Raw genomic sequence first — 19,012 nt, forward strand, 5'->3', positions numbered from 1 at the left:
GTTCCTTCCTTTCTACCTAAGGTAGGTTCACAATTTCATCTTGACTAACTGTTTTTCCTTCTTCAAACATCAGCTGTTTGAGCCGCGTGCGCCTCGGAGGCCCCTCCAGTTCAAACAACTCCCTGCCGGTCTGCTGTTCCCGGGGTGCCACCGACCTTCGCAGTAAACCCCGCGGCACCCCGGGAACAGCAGACAGGCAGGGAGCTCAAGCTCTGCTAGCAGAAGACGATTCATGGCATCAAAGTTTATGGTTAGTACAAGCCATTTCCTTCTCATTTGTTCAGATATATTAGAAAATCATGAAGGTAATATACTGCCTGGGATAGAGGACAATTGATACAAACCTTTACTTTTTTAGTTCATGGTGTATCAGTGATTTATGATAAAATGTTTCTTGCATATGAAGCAATGTGGATTTTCAGAACTGATTAGCAGTTTTTGACAGCTGAAATTAATGAAAAGCAAATAGAATTACTGCCTGTGCTGATTAAGTGGCTACCTGTTGAAATATTAGGAGCAAATTGCTTTCCTAATCATTGTAATATAGCCCTGACCATTTATTATTGAACTTTGGAGCAGTGATGAAAGTTTAAAATAACTGGTGTGAGAGAGCTGTGTGTATAAGGGAGAGAGTCTGAGTGTGTGATTATCTATGGATATGTGTATATATGAGGGAGAGAAAACCAGTGAGTGTGAGTACCTGTGTGGATGTTCTCTGCCTTACTATAAAAAAAACAAAACCGAAAAAATATCCCATGGATGGCCACCAGGAGGGAGCTCGGTACAGATCCTGTCATGGGGACAGAATTTTTTTTTCTTATTTTCCACCTCTAAATCCTAGGTGCGTCTTAATGGTCAGGTGTGTCTTATAGTGCGAAAAATAGGGTAATTCCTTTAGGAAATCAGACATTTGTTTGTTCTTTTCAGTGGGTGACAGATGTTTTCCCCGCACCAATTCTGCATCGGCCTGCTAGATAACTAGCCTGCTAGATATCTAGCAGGCTGATGCAGAATTGGTGCGGGGAAAACGAGTGTCCGCTTTCCCAATGCCGATTGACCTCTCTGGGGTGCCCGATTTAATATTTAAATTGGCTGCCACGTTAAAAGGAGGTGCTAGAGGAAATAGTGCGCTCCTGGCACATCCTCGGCAGCAGGCACCCAGGAGAGGTCGGCTGTCAGCTGGTTAGGAAAACTTATGCTCAATTTACAAGTGTCCCTTTTCCTAACCTGACCGCTGGCACTTTTTAAAAAAAAAAAAACCAAAACATTTTTTTTCTTAGCATCCAGACAGATGAATTCAGAACCAGTGGGTTATGCACCTCTACCAGCAGATGGAGATGGAGCAAAGCAGTGACATCAGGGATTGCTTCAAGTTTTAGAAGGAGGAGGAAAGAAGGAAATTCTGCAGTGATTGTAAATGGTCCCTCCCTTGGTTGATAATTCCTGAGGTGATTTCCATGGTCCCTCAGATGAGTGCTTTGGTCCGGTAGCTGTTTTTTTTCAGCTGCTGTGGACTTAGCTGTTGAAACAGCTGAAAGGCAGTGGGTGCAGGAAGCCAAGTTGAAGCAGTGACTGTATATGCCCCCCCCCCGTAGCCAGAGACCGACTCTGTACTCATCCGGGACGAGCTGAGCTCAGATAAAGCTTAAAAAAACAAAACAAAACAAAAAGAAAACCAGAACAGAGGAGGTGGCTTTTTTATAGGGCTTCCTCCGGTTTCTGTGCTCGGCACGCCGATCCAACGTTTGTTTCTGCCCCTGAGGGAGGTTAAGGGATGTGAGCAGCCTGGCGGGTTGAACAGCCTTTTTGAGCTAGGCCCTGCTCTCAGCTTTTCCTTGTGCGTTGTGTTGTAGGTGCGGCGGCTGTTTTCACACATTTTTCCTGCATGTTAGGCTGCCCTCTTCAGGACTGTCTGTTCGTGCGAGCGTGTCCAGCTGTGCATCCAAATTGTGCGCCCAGTTTTTGGACACTTGGACACCTCTTTGGGTGTTCAGTTAGTAGTAGTGTCTGTTTTTGGCGCAAGCTTGCCTGTACACATGAACTGGGCTAGAGTGCTCATCTTTTGGGTGCTCATCAAGCACAGGGTTGTGCGCTTCACTTATTGCCGCTTGGTCCCTTTACTGTCACAAGTCAGTGAAAGGACCAATCACCTTTCAGAAGGCTGACCTGAAAGGGGATGGGTCCTTTCACTGACAATGTCAGTGAAAAGGACCAATGGGAAATAAGTGGAGTGAATAAATTAATATTAAGTGTCCGACACTTTAATATTGATTTATATACTCCTTCTGGTGCCAGGTTCGGAGAATGGACGCTGAATTTATCAGTGTCCATTTTTCTAACCAGTGCATGTGCCAGGGGTTCAGGCTTGTCAACCGAGCGTCCGCTTCCTGCACCCCACTGCCAGCGCTTTTTTAAAAACTTTTTGCCTCCTACTTAATATTCCAACGAAATTTTTTTGCATAGGGAGTGAATAGCTAATAGCCTCATTCACATGCATTTGCATGTCATGAGCGCTATTAGTTTCACTCCGCATTGGACGTGCGTTGTAGAGGGATTAGTTACACCTATACAACCCGTGTCCAACTGCTGGTTATACAGTGCGCTGGGCTAAGCGCACTGTATTGCATCGGGCCCCCTATGTTGTCTTGACCACGTCTTCTGACAGATTTCATGAATGGATTGTGCATGTCCCCTAGTCCTAGTGTTTGCAAGGGTAAATTGCCATTCCCTATTTACCCATTACCCTACTCATAACTTCATAAATCTCAATCATATCCTTTCTCAATTGTCTCTCTTCCAAGCTAAAGAGTCCTAATCTATTTAGTCTTTCTCCATAAGGGAATTTTTTGCATTTCGTGTCATGTTTTCCACACTTCCCAGAGTGTCTGCCCTGTTCCAGATTTTTGTATTATATGCTAAAGGCAAACCTTTCCTGATTGCTCTTCTGCATTGCCCAGTGATGTCACAAAATGCTCCAATCCCATTGGGATAGCCAAACATATATGATGAGACCAAAAAGGAGATCCAGTTTTTAAGGGCAAGTAACCTGCTTTAGGGAGTGTTTAGGTTGGGATATGCATCCTGGGAGCACCATAACATGTGCACGCTGTTGCGCATTACTGTTCAAATAGCAATTTGTGTCTGAGATGTGCTTGCAGCTAGAGCTCCAACCAGTGGAGATTTCTGTAAAACAAGCTCTCTTTTTATTTATTAATTTTGCTGTTATATTATAATTGATTATAATCAATTTTAAATAACTACATAAAGAACTTTCACATCCATGTTATGAAAATCTGAAAGTTAGTTGTAGCATTCTTCAACTAAATACAGTATTCCTACAGTATTATTGCTTAATGTCATTTTACATTATGGTATTCTGTATAAATTGTCTAATTATTGAAAGAATGAGAGTCTAGTCATTGATAAAGTGGACATGTTCTAATATTGGAAGAAAGTAATCTTACTTTATGACAGGGGTGGAAATATATTTAGAAGCCTTAAGTGCCATGCAGAAATTTTTAGCAGCCAGGGGAAATATTTTCCTTACATTTTTATTACTTTTTCAGGAAATCTTGTTTTGTTAAATTTTTGTTTGTCTTTACTGTGGTTTTTATTTTTTGGGGAGAAGCGAGCTTGGCCCATAGTTTCTTCTTTTCTCTTTTTTTACTTCCAGCTCAGTCGAAGTCAGTGCTGGGATCCTAGTGCCATGAACCTACTTGGGGAATTTTTAACTTAATTTAATAGACCATCTCTCCCACTGTTCCTAGTCTGGTCATTGCAACAGGGGTTCTGAGACTGGAAGATATGCACCAGAGCTTCTTCCAAAGCCCTGTATCATGAGTTTTAAATTTTCCTACCAGTTGTAACCATTAAAAATGACCATGACACCCTCCTCCCACTTCCCCACCAGGGCCTGTGAATGCTGCCCTGTACAGCATTCCCTGCTGGCTGGATGTATGGAAGAACAACTCATCTTATCAATTTGGCGACCATTGGGCCACCCCAAATTATTTTTTTTTTAATTTTCTGAATTTTAGGTACCAGGTGTCAAACTTTACTCACCTGATTGACCTGGCTTCTATTTATTTATTATTTAAAATATTTCTATTCTCCTAGGACAAGCAGAATAGTAGTCCTGACGTGAGTGACATCATCTGATGGAGCCCAGCATGGAAAAGTTTTGTCAAAGTTTAAAGAAGCTTTAACCAACACGCTGAGTATACCCAGCATGCCGCTATCCACATGTCCATGTGAGGTCCCCCTCAGTCTTTTCCACAGTGCAGTTGCCTCGTGGTTTGTGGAGCTCAGTTTTTCTTTCTTTTCTTGACAAAGTTCAGGTTTTTCTGGACTTCCTCGTTGGGTCCCCCTTTGCGGTCGGTAGGGTTTTCTTACCTGTTTCTCCCCCAGCTTAAGGTCGATCCCCTGATGCTTCACCGCACTGTGACTGCTGGTCATCGACCGTACTCCGGGTATTTTCTCCTCATGGTGTCAACTGGTTTTCATCAGTGTCCCCAGTACCCGCGGACCATGTCCATCATGGATCTGCATGAGGTTTGCATCCTCTGAGGGCCTCGCATGACGTCCATGGGTGTCTATGTGAACAGATGACCCCCAAAGGCCGTTGTGTGCGCCTCGATAAGATGGAAAAACTTTTTGGGGTGCCCAAGTCTGCTCCATCTACACCTGCTTCGTATCCCTTGGTCCGAGAGGTCGCGGGGAGCCTCTTGACACACTTCCCCCTCGCTATTCCTCTCACCAGTCTTTTGAAGAATCACGGGGACAGTGAGAGAGCCTTGATGAACTCACCATTCTCCCGGACATCTGGATCTTCTGCTTCCTCGGCACCGGGGAAAGACTGGTCCGAGCACTGAGAGAGATCACGTAAGCATAATTACTGGTCGCTGTCAACACATGGCTCCGGTTCTGGTGTGGCACCGGCAGCTGCCGGGCTGCCACCGAAGTGATACCGGTCATCGGAGACCACATCCACTAATGCCCCTGGTAGTCCTTGGCATTTCCCACTGATATCGGTGCCGGGCACCATGCCGCCTCAGGGCTCAGAGGACGAGCCGGTTGACACTTCTTCCCTCTCTCTGTCCTGGCTACACTGGAATTTCAAGAGGAGCTGGATGCAGGTGCTCAAGGCACTTCAGAGTGCTGAGCAGCCGGTGCTACAGGAAGTACCTGTGCTTTGTGGTGGGGATGGCTCATTTACCAATACAGAGTGCTGCCCTTTGGGTTAGCTTCTGCTCCCTGCGTTTTCACCAAATGCCTAGTGGTGGTGGTGGCCTATCTCAGATGTCGAATGGTATATGTCTTCCCATACCTCGATGACTGGCTAATCAAGAGCGCTTCCGGGGTGTGGGAGCCTTGAGTGCTCTGGCTCAGACAGTGCAGGCGCTACAGACTTTGGGGTTCGTTATCGACTTCCCCAGGTCTCATCTCTGTTAGTCTCAGCTGGACTCTAGGGGCCAGAATGGACATAGCATGGGAGAGATGTTCTTGCCCAGGGATCAAGCGCTTGCCCTCTCCTCGCTGGCCACCTATGTCCACAGCAGCTGGCAGGTGTCCGCCCGCCTCCTGCTCCGCCTGTTGGGTCACATGGCGGCCTCTGTCCACGTTACGCCTCTCGCTCACCTGTGCATACGGAGGGCTCAATGGACCTTGTGGTCACAATGGCAACAGGTCTCCCAGGACCTCAAGACTACTGTCGCAGTCATGGATCCTCTGTGAGTGGGAAAACTTGGAGAAGGGACTCTTCCAGACTACTCCGCCTCAGGTGATCCTAACCACCGATGCCTCTCCTCAGGGCCGAGGAGTCTATGTGGACGGTATCCACATGCAGGGTCTCTGGACTGCCCATGAAGCCCGCTATCAAATAAGCTTCCTGGAGCTACGGGTGATCTGTTATGCCTTATGGGCGATCAGAGACCGGTTGTCACACAACCAAGTAGCAATGTGGTATATCAACAAACAGGGCAGCAAGGGTTCATTCCTCCTCTGCCACGAGGTGGTGCAAGTGTGGGTCTGGCCCTTTCACAGGAGATGTCTCTGCGAGTGACATACCTGCCGGATCGCCTCAATGTGCTGGCGGACCACTTGAGTCAATCCTTCCAGCCAAACGAGTGGACCATCAGCCCGAGGTAGCGGCTGAGCTGTTCACTGATGATGTTTGCTGGATGTGGACCTCTTCGCCTCCCCGCACAACCACAAGGTTGAGCAGGTTCTGCTCCCTGTTGTCGGGGGATGGACATCTGGCCTGCGATGCCTTCTCCTTCACTGGGGGAGAGGCCTGCTGTATATGTAGCCCCCTCTACCGCTCCTCTTGAGGATACTGCTGAAGTTTCAGCAGGACAAGGGGATCATGATACTCATAGCACCCTCCTGGCCCCGAAAGATGTGGATCCCGCTTCTGAAGGATCTGTCAGTGTGGGCACCTGATCTCATCTCGCAGAATCAGGGTGCCCTACGCCATCCGAATCTCCAGGCATTGGCCCTAACGGCTTGAATGTTGAGCCGTAGTCCTCCAGCCCCTGGCACTTTCGGACTGCGTCTCCCAGGTTCTGGTGGCTTCTTGGAAGCCTTCCATCAGGAAGTCCTACAGCTTGAAGTGGAAAAGATTTTCCACCTGGTGCGCAGGACATGATCTAGATCCTTTCTAGTGTCCCCTCCCCCCTGTGGCATCTTTGAGTCCAGGCTTCAAATCAGCTCGGTCAGGGTTCACCTTAGCGCTATAAGTGCGTTCCATTGGGTGTTGCTGGCATGCCCGTTTCGGTGCAACCGTTAGTAGGCTGCTTCATGCATGGCCTCCAATTGAAGGCCCCCTCTCTGGCCTCCTGTTTCATCCTGGGTCCTCAACATTGTCTTGGCATGGCTCATGTGCTCTCCCTCTGAGCCGCTACATCCTGCAATCTGAAGTTCCTCCCTTGGAAAGTGATTTTCCTAGTAGTGATTACTTCAGCTCGTAGAGTCAGTGAGCTTCAGGCCCTGGTTACATACCCATCGTACACAAGGTTCTTCCATGATTGTGTGGTCTTGCGTATGCATCCTAAGTTTCTGCCCAAGGTTGTGACTGATTTCCACCTCAAATCAGTCAATAGCTTTACCCACCTTCTTTCCGAGTCCTCACTCCCATCCCGGGGAAAGGCTCTCCATACCCTAGACTGCAAGAGGGCTCTGGCTTTCTATTTAGATTGCACAGCTGGCCACTGGCATTCCACACAGCTCTTTGTGTCTTTTGACACCAGCAGACTGGGTACAGCGGTGGGTAAACAGACCTTGTCTAACTGGCTGGCAGACTGCATTGCCTTTTGCTATGCACAGGCAGGTCTTCATCTAGCCAGCAGAGTAAAGGCTCACTCTGTGCAGGCTATGGTGACATTGGTGGCTCATTTGCATGCAGTTCCCATTGTCGAAATCTGTCGAGCTGCAACCTGGAGCTCTCTTCACATGCTTGCAGCTCATTACTGCCTGGACAAGAGCAGGTATCAGGACAGTGCCTTGGGTCAATCTGTCCTGCGCAACTTGTTCCAGACACGAACCCAGCTCTCCTGTTCGTGACTCTTGTGGGAACCACACAGTCCTCGGTTGACCAACAGCTCACAGTTGGTTATGCCTGTTGGCACCTTGTTTGGTTGCTGTTGGTCTCTCCTGTAGACAACAGTCTGGAGCTTGGTACTCACCCACGTGAAGACTACGATCCTGCTTGTCCTGGGAGAAAGTGCAGTTGCTTACCTGTAACAGGTGTTCTAGGACAGCAGGATGTTAGTCCTCAGGAATCCCGCCCACCTACCCATGGAGTTGGGTTCTCCTTCTGGCTTGTCGTTTTATTTTTTCACTCGTATTGTTCTCTGTTACAAGACTGAAGGTGGACCTTGCGTGCACACGCGGATAGCGGCATGCTCTGTGCTGGTCAAAGCTTCTAGAAACTTTGACAAACGTTTTCCGTGCCGGTCTCCATCTGATGATGTCGCCCATCTGTGAGAACACCTGTTACAGGTAAGTACCTGCGCTTTCCACCCATATCAGAATGACTATACTGAGTGTTTTTTTTCTGATCTGACTTTATATTTTGGTTAAAGAGCATTCATGTTAATTCAAAATGATTTTCCCACAGCTTTACAAGCATGTCGTCCAAATCGTGGAGAAGTTTATCAAGAAGGTAATTCACTAATTCAACATTTTTTCCTGAAATATTCTAGTTAGCTAAGAGTACTTTTGTAATAAATTAATTTCTAAAATAAATTGTTCAGGGAGGAGGAAGCTGTGGCTTACAAAGTATTGCTTACAGAGTTGTTTTTTTAATAAGATTTTTCTTTCTTATTTAATTTTGACCCAGCAGTTACTCTTCCTACTTTTGAGCTTCCAGCCTAGTTAGAACCAGCTTGTATTTGGCTACAGTGCCATGAGCTATCCCAAGGTTTTTGTTGGCCTATTTTTGTATTTCTCATCCAGCCCAGTAATGACAGCAGCCGTCCTTGGCCAGGGCCACAAACTGTAGCTCCCTCTCTAAATCGGCAAACGTGGACCTTAGTTGGGCCTCTGTCGCTGTTGAGCGATGACTGAGATGCACTTTGCCCCCAGAGGTTGTGAGCGCTGCCTCCACAACATCGTCTGCTCCAGTCTGTTGGTTTGTAAGATTTTTACTATGGTGTCCACTGTTGCAAATAAATGACCCATATTGTACAGCTAAAATAGTGCTTAAAATATACACTTTACAACTTGTGGGGCCAAATGAAATTTTAATTTTTCAGAACCCATTTAATTTGGCCTACGTGTCTTTGATCATAGTGCCAAAATTATAACCATATACTGGTTTGTAGGAGACCTACTTAGAAATGACATGAGATTGCTAATCCAAAAGGAAAGTCATTGTTCAAACCATCATAACGAATATTTTGCATTAAACACACTTGTGTGTGTCTTTCTTCCCTATTCAACTATTTTTTTCTCTCCCTTCCTCTGAGGCACCCCTGCTTTGCCACCCTGGTGCATCACTATAGCATTTCACTCCTATAGCTTTTTTTTTTTTTTTGCCTGGCTCCATCAGTCGTCTTGTCCCCCATCACTTTCCAGAGGGTGAGAATCCGTGTGTATCCAGGGCAAGAAAACTGCTGTAATAAGTCAAATTTCCTGCCTAAGCTAGGGACGCACTAATGTTTACGAGCCAGCAAGGAGTGGAAATTCATTTAGAAGGCAAAGTGTTGTGGCAAACTTTAAAAGCACTGTCCTGATGCAAAATGTGGTGGCTTTGCCACTGTTAACTTGTTTTGCTCTTCCCTTCCCTCCCCCGCAACTACCACTATCATTTTTCAGAAGGTAGATGCATAACAATCAGGCATTATCCCTTGTTGAATAGAGCTGAAGCACACATTATGCTTAAAGCCAATGGAACTATGTCCATTTTTTCTTTTAAACTGTTTTTCTCTCAAGATTTTTTTTTAAGCACAAGCAAGGAATTTCCAAATAGGGCACTGTCATGTAAAAATAAAATCTAATTGTTTTACAGTATTTATGCATAATCTCTCTGTTCTGGAACTACTACTAGGCAATGATGTGCACCAGCAGCTCTCACTGCCCAGAGACACTGACCATACAACAATTTATAGTTGAAGGGTATTGCACAACTTGGCCCCCTCTGATTTTGTGCTTTATCTTGCCCTTGATAAGTGTCAAACCTGCCTAGTTGGGCGTTCCATTTATATTTTCATTCCACATAAAACCCAGAAGATAGCAAACGGTTCCCTCTTTTTGAAAGAATGGTAGGAATTTGTAGAATTAGTGTCTCTTGGTATTGGCCTCCATTTTTCCTTGGGGAGTGGGGTTCTGGGAAATATTAAAATGGGTTCTACATTTTAAAGACTGAAGGTACAATATAAAAAAAGCTGATCCAATAAATTTTTAGCTGTACTTGGGATCCTAAGCTTTCAGCTGAAAATGGACCTACAGCTAGGATCCTAAAACTTAGAGGCATAAGTTTAGTACTGCAAGTCATTTACTTAGATTTAGGAACTTGTTAGGTCCTTAATGCTTAAACTCTGTGCTAAGCTAACTTTTAATCTCCACCCCCATAGCCTCCCACTTTTTAGGACCCTAAATTTAGGGATTCTGCATGGGTATATTTTCTAAAGGGCTAATTTAGGAGTGTAACTCCAAAAGTCTCTTAGCTTTCAAAAATCGCATTGAGGCCGCCTCCTACTGTTAACCAAATGAAACAGCTATTAAATTTTTCTGTTTATTTTTCAGTGCAAGCCAGAATTCAAGGTCGCAGGATTATATGTAATTGACTCTATCGTTCGTCAGTCTCGCCATCAGTTTGGAATAGAAAAAGATGTTTTTGGGCCAAGATTTACAAAAAACCTTACCGCCACATTCCAGTGTTTATATCTTTGTCCCTCTGAAGACAAGGTAAAAGTAATGTTTAGCAGCATGGCTTAATGGATTGTTTAATTCCCAGTGGAGGTCTTCTACTCCCTAAGTTGATTGGGGATGCTGTGGAGGTAGCGTTTATAGCCCTTGGTGGGAGGAAGTCTGTCATTGTGGAGTGGTGATACCCAGTGGCCAGATTTAGGACCCATGATTACCAGGTTCTGGAAGAAGCCCTAGGGCTTGGCTCCTGACTGAAGAGTTGCTGCAATGACTGGGCTAAAGTAAGTTGGAAGGTGATGTAAAATAAAGGAATAATCTCCAGTTGGCTGTAAGTGAAGGCTTAGAGCACCAGATTCTAGTCTTGCTTTGATTGAACTAGAGGCCCAAAGGAGGAGACAGAAACACCTGGGTCATATCCCACTGCTGCCGCCTGCCTGCCCAAAAGCCTGATATTAATGGATTATTTGCAGATACAGGTGAGAATTACTTAGCAGTAATTCTTTGAATGAAAATAAAAAAAAGTGAAAGTTGGTGTAATAAGTAAGCTTAAAGCAGCCATACACTTGAGGACTATACCTGAAATGTCAGGTCCTCATGTACAGTGGGCTGCACTCTTGGATTGATGAGATTTAATACTTTGTCACTGATTTTGTGAAATATGGGTTCTGCACCTGAAATGGCTGAATTTGAAACAGTGAAGATGGCTTCCTCTAGTCTCTTATTGGTCAGGCAGAAATCAAGGGCCAGTGGAAATGTTGGCATGTGCCCTTTTTCAAGCCTTTAAATAGTGTTTTATAGGTGGTGTTAAAAATTAATTAAAAAAACCCCAAAAAACCTTGCCTCCATAAATGACAGTTTTTTCTGAAGTTGCCCAACTTTACAGAAAAAAGTGGAGTAGTTGTCTAGTAGTTAGAGCAGTGGGCTGCGAACCAGGGAAACCAGGGCTCAAATATCACTGCTGCTTCTTGTGACCTTGGCAAGTATCTTCATCTTCCATTGCCTCGGGTACAAACTTAGAATGTGGGTCCACTGGGGACAGGGCAATGCCTACAATATGTGAATGTAATCTGCTTTGAAGTGCTTGAAAAGTGAAATATGAATCAAATATGTGATATTGCTGATTTTATGAAAAATGTATGTTCTTAGAGAAGATTGAACCTGCTAATTATGCCTATTTCTCATTGGCGAAAATGCTACATATCTCTCTGGCTACTTGCCTTGTCTTGAAAATGAAAGATTGAATGTGGAATAATAGTTCAGTAGTTGACTGTGCACTTTCCTTTTCTGTTGAACAGAGTAAAATAGTTCGCGTGCTAAACCTTTGGCAGAAAAATGGCGTGTTCAAAATTGAGATCATTCAGCCTCTTCTGGATATGGCAGCAGGAGCTAGTGTTGCTGTCCCAGTACCAGAGAACGCAAACAACGAAGGTAGGGATGCATGGACTGTGCTGTTCCTCAGCACAGAGAATACTATATTGCTTAGAGATTCCTTATTTGCTGCATTTTTTTCACTTTGATTTCCATTCACTTTTTGCCTGTGGCTTTCTGCTCCAGCTGTACAGTCTGTGGGTGGCTCTTTTATGGTGAGAATCGCTAGCACTGCCTTTTTAGCCATCCTCCGATTAGTTGTGCATGGCCATCCATGTTTTTAATGGTCAGCTCTGCCATCTGTATCACGAGTCTGCATTTTCCTGGTCCTGGTAGATCAAGAACCAAGATTAAGCGGATGGGAGAATCTACAATATAAATGGGCTCTGACCGACGGCCCACAAATGCGCAATAGAGCGCGGCTCTGCCCGACGTGCCATGCATGCACGGGCGAGAGAGCACGTCGGTCAACGGCGCAGGGAGGAAATGGAGCCGTGTGAGGGCTGCAGTGAGGCGTGCACGAAAGAGGGAGACCTGCAGAGCACGTCTGTCAGAGCTCAATTTGCAGTACAAAGCGGCTCTGGACGCGCATGCGCGGGCGATAAGAGCACGTCGGCCTCGCAGTAAAGGGACTAGAAGGAGGATAGTAAGAGGAAAGGGGAGAGCCAGAGGAGGTGGAGTAGGAGTGGGAGAATAAGGAAGAGAAGGATGCTGGGCAGGCGAGGAGCAGTGAGGGAAAGGAGAGTGTAATGGAAGAATGAGGGGAGAGGGGGCTGCAGGGGCAGACCAGCGGGTGATAGAATGGGAAGGGGCTGCAGGAGAGGACCTGTGGAACAAAGGAGGAACATTGGTAGAATGAGAGATGAGGAGCAGTGGGAACGTGGGAGGGGGTTGGGGCAGCAGAAGAGTAAAAGGAGAGGGGAGCTGGAAGAGGGAGCATTGGGTGCAAGGGGGGGAGTGCAAAGGGAGAGAGGGTGGAGGGGGGAAGAGTACACATCCTGACACCTCCACACACAACACTTAGCTGGCATTTGGAACAAGTATCTTGCCTGTTTTAACGGGCTTAACGGCTTCTAATTCTATTATCTTACTGTGGCTGAATAACTTCAGATGGATGTCAGCCATGCACTTTATTGTGGTGTGTTTGTTATAAGGTTAGTCTCACCAAAATCTTACTTTGTTTTATATACCTTTGCATATTCTATTTTTATATCTTTGAATATAAGCATAATTTAAAACTGGATAGACAAATATGCGAGGGAAAAAGGCAGGAATTCATTTTCATTATCTTCTGAATCACACTTGGTTACATTTTCAGGTAGTGCTTCTGTTATCTCTTGTTCCTAATTGACGCTTTGATGGTGGCAATTTATGTGAGGAGTTTATTTTGCAAATCGGGCGCTGTCACTGAGGTTATTGTGATCTAGCCCTAGCATTCTAACACCCACACGTATTTTTTACACAAGGACTATTCTGATATGTTGTGAGTACATGGAGTTTTGATTCCAGCGATGGTGAAGGGAGCTTGTACAGAAACAAAGTATTTAATTTTGCAGGTTTCCTCTTGGGTACTGTCATTTCAGTATTGCTTTGTATCACTTACTGTGTCAAAACAATTGAAGATCTGTAGTCAGTAAGCTGGTGAGCAGACAAGTTATCTGGCCAAAGTTAGCTGGAAAACTTAACTGGGATATTCTGGGGAATACTGCCAGATAAGTGATTCTGTTGAATAATTCTGAATAAAGTCCAAGTTAGACAACATTATCTGGCTAACTTTATGACTGCTTTCTGGCAGTCCTTATCCAGTTACCTCCTGAATATACCTCTGAATATAATATCCAGCTAATTTAGCTACCCTCCGGGCCTTCAAATTATCTGGATATTTTTAATCTGACTAAATACTTAGATGAAGAACTTGGAGGCGGTCAGAGCATGTGAATTTTGAATACCTGTGCTTTGCTCGGCCAAGTCCCGAACTCTTTAAATGTTAGAATTGCTGTCAAAGGCTGAACAATTTATTAAAATAATTATTCAGCAAGGAATTGCAACTAAAACCGAGAACATTTTAATGCCTCTATATAGGTCTATGATGCAACTGCACCTTAAGTATTGTGTGCAGTTTTGGTCACCCCATCTCAAAAAAGATTTTATGGAATTAGAAAAAGTACAGAGAAGAGCAAGAAAAATGGTGAAGGGGATGGAATTGCTTCCTTATGAGGAAAAGGGCTCTAACCAGGTTAGGACTCTTCAGTTTGGAGAAGAGAGATATTCGAGAGGAGATATGACAGAGGTTTATAAAATAATTAGTGGGGTGAAAAAGATAAATAGGGAATAGTTACCCTTTTAAATAATGCTAGGACTAGGGTACACTCATTGAAACCAATATGTTGTAGATTTAAACTAAATTAGAGGAAGGTTTTTTTTTTTTAAACTCCATGCACAACTAAACTGTAATTTGTTGCGAAAGGATGTGGTCACAGCAACTGAACATAGTGGGATTTTAAAAGGATTGAATACGTTTCTGGAGGAAAAATCCATTAACAGTTATTTCCTAGCGTGTAGCAGATGGACTCAGGACCAATGGGCATAGTGTACTCCTGATAGCTGTTGGAGATGGATCAGATTTCAATCTGACGTCAGCCCTAGTACATATACCCCTGCAGGAAGTGCAGCTCTTCAGTATTTTTATTTATTTATTTATTTTATTTATTTATTTATTTAAAGATTTTTATGTACCGCGGTTCGTTAGCAAACATCACCTCGGTTTACAGAGAACATTAAATTAGCAACAGGGTATACAATAAAATTAAATTATAGCAAAATAAGATTATGAACAATAATAATGTAACTAAAATATTAGATTAATACACGATAAAAACTCAACAATACTTTCAAAAGGGGGGGGGGGGAAGAGAACTGGAGGATCTAGAATATCAAAACAAAAATAGCAATTCAATTATGACAGAATGTGGGAGTAACTTATACTAATTAGTGATTTCTTGTAATTCAGGATTAGAGGACCGATATCTTGTAGTTCAAGATTAGAAGACTGATTAATACTATTATAAAAGGATATATATTTTAAAATAAATGTTACTAATATGTAAGTTAATAATGTTTTCCATCTCCATAGCAGTTAGGGACTCTATGCACGCTCGCACAGCGTTAAGAGTAATTTTACCAAAGAAAACCAAATTAAGAAGAAATCATACCTCTTCAGACGAGCCCTGCTCTCCTGCGTTGACACCCATTGGGTCCCTCCCCCAGTTGAGAATTCCCGGGGTGATTTCCGCGATCCCTCGGAGGTAAGCCTCAGTCTGGCGGCCGACCCTCAGCGGGGACCTAGACCCTGACATCGGGTGAGGCTGAGAGGCAGCGGGTGCAACCTCGAGTGCGGCGGTGAAGGTATTTTCCCTCTCCCCCTGCAGCCGGAGACCGCCCGGAACGAGACCGGGAAGCGCCGAGACAAGGTAAGGTAGAAATCTATTAAAAAGTCTCCGGTCTCTGAAACTCGAGGAGCCGCACAGGTCGCCAGCCGGGACCAGTGCCACCGGGTTGATCTGCCCTAGCAAGGCTAGACCCCGGTCAGATCCGAGAGTCCTCCCACGTGGAGACCTTCTGAGGTGGTCGCCATATTGTCCATGTGGTCGCCGTCACCATTTTCCTCTGTTCGCCGCCCTGTCCTCCGTTCCGATCCGTGCGCACAGAGGCGAGCTGTGCACACAAAATGTGCGCACAACGTTGCGCGCCCAAGTACAGTGCGCACAAGTGACGAGCATAGCCACGCGCTTACTATGCCGGGCGCCTAACTTCGACCTGTGCGCACAACAGCGCGCACATCTCCCTGAGCGCGCACAACTTCGACGCACCGGAGCGCACAACTGTATTTTACGTGCACAAGCCATGGCACCACCGGAAAAGAAACTCAAAGCTCAGGGCCTTTGCCCCAGCATGCCACATTAGAGCTGCACAGCATGAAGAGGCCACGGCCCTCTGTATACAGTGCGAAGAGGCCCTAGGGGACCCAACTCATGTCCCTCCCCAGCTGGTAACGGGTTCCGGCCTCTCGAACAGTACGCCGGACCTAGCATTGCACAGCGCCCCTTAGTCTAGACCCAGCATCTATCTCCTGGGTGGAATTCTTCAAAGGTCTGCATACCTTCATCCACATGCAACCGGGGCCTCCTATAATATGGCCACAAGTGCCACAAGAGGACCTCAACATTCCGGGATCCTCTATGCCTAGGGAAGCAATCCCACCGCCCAGAAGTCCCACCTTCGGGGACACGGAGAACTCTGATGAGGATTCAGAACCCCTGAAGGAAGGGGAACTTTCTCCGGGGCAGAGCCCCACCGAACCATGAGACACTTCTTCACCAAGGACGAGCTTCTAGACCTGGTCACACACAGCTTAAAAGAGCTTGCTATCCCGGGCACAAGTGCCTCAGGGGAACCTAAGATGAACCTTCTACTAGAGGGACTCCGTCAGACCTCCCGTCATTTCCCACTATTACAGGCCATCCAGCAACTAATTGGCCTAGAATGGGATGCCCCGGAAACTACGTTCAAACGGGGACGGGCTCTGGCAGCCATGTACCCGCTGGACCCAGCCGCCAAAGATCTCCTGGCATGTCCGAAAGTGGATGACATGGTCTGCGCAGTCTCGAAGTGCACTACTATCCTGGTGGAGGGAGGAGCAGCACTCATGGATACTCAAGACAGACGTCTGGAATCTATCCTCAAACAGTCCTTTGACATCTCAGCTATGTCTTTACAGATTGCGGCCTGCTGTGCCGTGGTGACACACGCCTGCTTATCACAGATGCCGCTTCTGATCTGGTGCGCACTGCAACTAGAGGAGTGTCATCCTCCTTGGCATCCAGAAGACAACTCTGGCTCCGAAACTGGTCAGCTGACGCACCCTCCAAAACGAGACTGACAAGGATGCCTTTCAAGGGAACACTCCTGTTTGGAAGCGAACTAGAGAAACTAGCCAACAAATGAGGAGAGTCCCCACTGCCCCGGCTCACCACGGATACCAGGCTACGTGGATGGGGGAGCACACTGACAGGGGCTAACCGCCCAAGGGCAATGGAACAAAGAAGAGGCGGGATGGAACATCAATCGCCTAGAAGCCCGGACAGTCAGACTAGCCTGCCTATGGTTCGGTCACAGACTCCGAGACAAAGCGGTCAGAGTGACTGACAACGCCACAATAGTGGCCTACATCAACCGTCCGGGAGGAACCAGAAGCCAACAGGTGTCTCTGGAAATAGACCTCCTAATGTCATGGGCGGAAGCGAATCTTCAAGAGATCTCGGCCGTCTACATTGCCGGGAAAGACAACATCGCTGCGGATTACCTCAGCAGAGAAAGTCTAGACCCAGGAGAATGGAGACTGTCGACCACAGCATTCCAATTGATAGTAAACCGTTGGGGAACACCAGCCATGGACCTCCTGGCAAACCGGTCCAACGCCCAAGTGCCCAGTTTCTTCAGCCACAGGTGGGAACCCCAGTCCCAGGGAATCGATACCCTGGTACAGACCTGGCCACAGGAGACTCTGTTATATGCCTTCCCACCATGGCCCCTATTGGGCGCAATCATCCACAAGGTAGAACACCACAGGGGACCAGTATTTCTAGAGGCCCCGGACTGGCCAAGAAGACCGTGGTACGCAGACATGCGAAGACTGCTGACAGGGAGTGCCCCCTCCCGCTACCTCCACACAGAGACCTGCTCCAACGGGGACCAATCCTCCACGAGGATCCAGCTCTATTCTCTCTTACAGTCTGGCCATTGAGAGGACTCGCCTGAGGAAGAGCAGATACTTGGGGGCAGTAAGTGACATCCTATTCTGAGCTCGCAAGTTCTCCACATCCCTAACATACATAAGGATTTGGAGAGTATTCGAAGCCTGGTGCGAGGACCGCGACATCATACCACGCTCAGTCAAAATTCCCGCAATTTTGGAATTCCTGCAGAACGGCGTACAGAAGGGGTTGTCTCTCAACTCCATCAAGGTACTGGTGGCTGCATTGTCATGCTACGGAACCAAGAGCGAGAGTGACAGCATAGCCTCTCACCCGGATGTCTCACGCTTTCTGAAAGGAGTCAAGCACATCCGACCACACCTGAAGAGGCCGGTGCCTATTTGGAACCTCAACCTGGTCCTAGATTTCCTAGCAGGAACCACCTTCAGACCTTTCTGCGGCCTGTCTCTCCGACTATTAACATTGAAGACAGCCTTCCTGCTGGCAGTCTGTTCGGGCTGTCATATCCGAGTTACAAGTACTGTCCTGCCGGGAGCCGTTCCTCAGACTCACCCTGGGAACTATCCAGTTACGCACAGTACTGTCGTTCCTCCCCAAAGTGGTGTCTCACTTCCATCTCAATCAAACCATCTCGCTACCATCGCCAGATGAACATAATAATTTGGAAGAGGCTCCAAGTCTACGCCATCTCAACATTGGCAGACTCTTAATCCGATACCTGGAAAGGTCTGAATCCGTACAAAAGACGGGCCATCTATTTGTCCTTCACTGCGGGAAGAAGCAAGGGGAAGGTGCCTTGCGAGCAACCATAGCCCGCTGGATCAAAGAAGTCATCAAGGCGGCCTACGTAGAAGCAGGCAAGCCACCGCCTTTACAAGTCAAGGCCCATTCTACTAGAGCCCAGGCAGTATCCTGGGCGGAAACCAAGATGCTGTCACCCGCCGAGATCTGCAGGGCAGCGACACGGTCCTCCATTCACACCTTCTCCAGGTTTTACCGCTTGGATGTTCAGGCTCGGGAGGACACATCATTTGCAAGGGCAGTACTAAGTGGGTCACGGGCAGCCTCCCACCCGGTTCGGGAGTAGCTTTTATACATCCCATTGGTCCTGAGTCCATCTGCTACACGCTAGGAAATGGAGAAACTACTTACCTGATAATTTCGTTTACCTTAGTGTAGACAGATGGACTCAGCATTCCACCTTCGGCTGCCATTACTCATGGAATTCTCGGGGGATTCACGGGTAAGCCATGCTTTCCTTCAGCTAGGACACCCATCCTACCGGGTGTCGACATTTGTCGGTTGAGGGCATTGGCGGTCTCCAGCTATAACCAATTCAAGCGGTTCAAATCTATTAAGTTATAAGGTTAATCACGTTATCCAAGTTAAAAAGTTAATCAAATTATTCAAATTATTCAGTCCTACATATATCCACAATGCTTTTCGAGGAGAATACTGAAGAGCTGCACTTCCTGCAGGGGTATATGTACTAGGGCTGACGT

General features: G+C 46.5%; 1 protein-coding gene across 3 annotated transcripts in view; it reads left to right on the top strand.

Annotated features, from left to right (window-relative positions):
* SCAF4 (SR-related CTD associated factor 4) overlaps window positions 1–19,012 on the top strand; it is a 428,510-nt gene that overhangs the window by 114,661 nt on the left and 294,837 nt on the right. For all 3 annotated transcript variants that reach the window (XM_029603599.1, XM_029603600.1, XM_029603601.1), the window contains 3 exons: window positions 8,117–8,161; window positions 10,246–10,407; window positions 11,664–11,796. In XM_029603599.1, the coding sequence (XP_029459459.1) occupies window positions 8,117–8,161; window positions 10,246–10,407; window positions 11,664–11,796 (340 nt within the window). The remainder of the gene's footprint in view (window positions 1–8,116; window positions 8,162–10,245; window positions 10,408–11,663; window positions 11,797–19,012) is intronic.

Source organism: Rhinatrema bivittatum, chromosome 5 (genome assembly GCF_901001135.1).
Source record: "Rhinatrema bivittatum chromosome 5, aRhiBiv1.1, whole genome shotgun sequence".
Lineage (NCBI taxonomy): Eukaryota > Metazoa > Chordata > Amphibia > Gymnophiona > Rhinatrematidae > Rhinatrema > Rhinatrema bivittatum.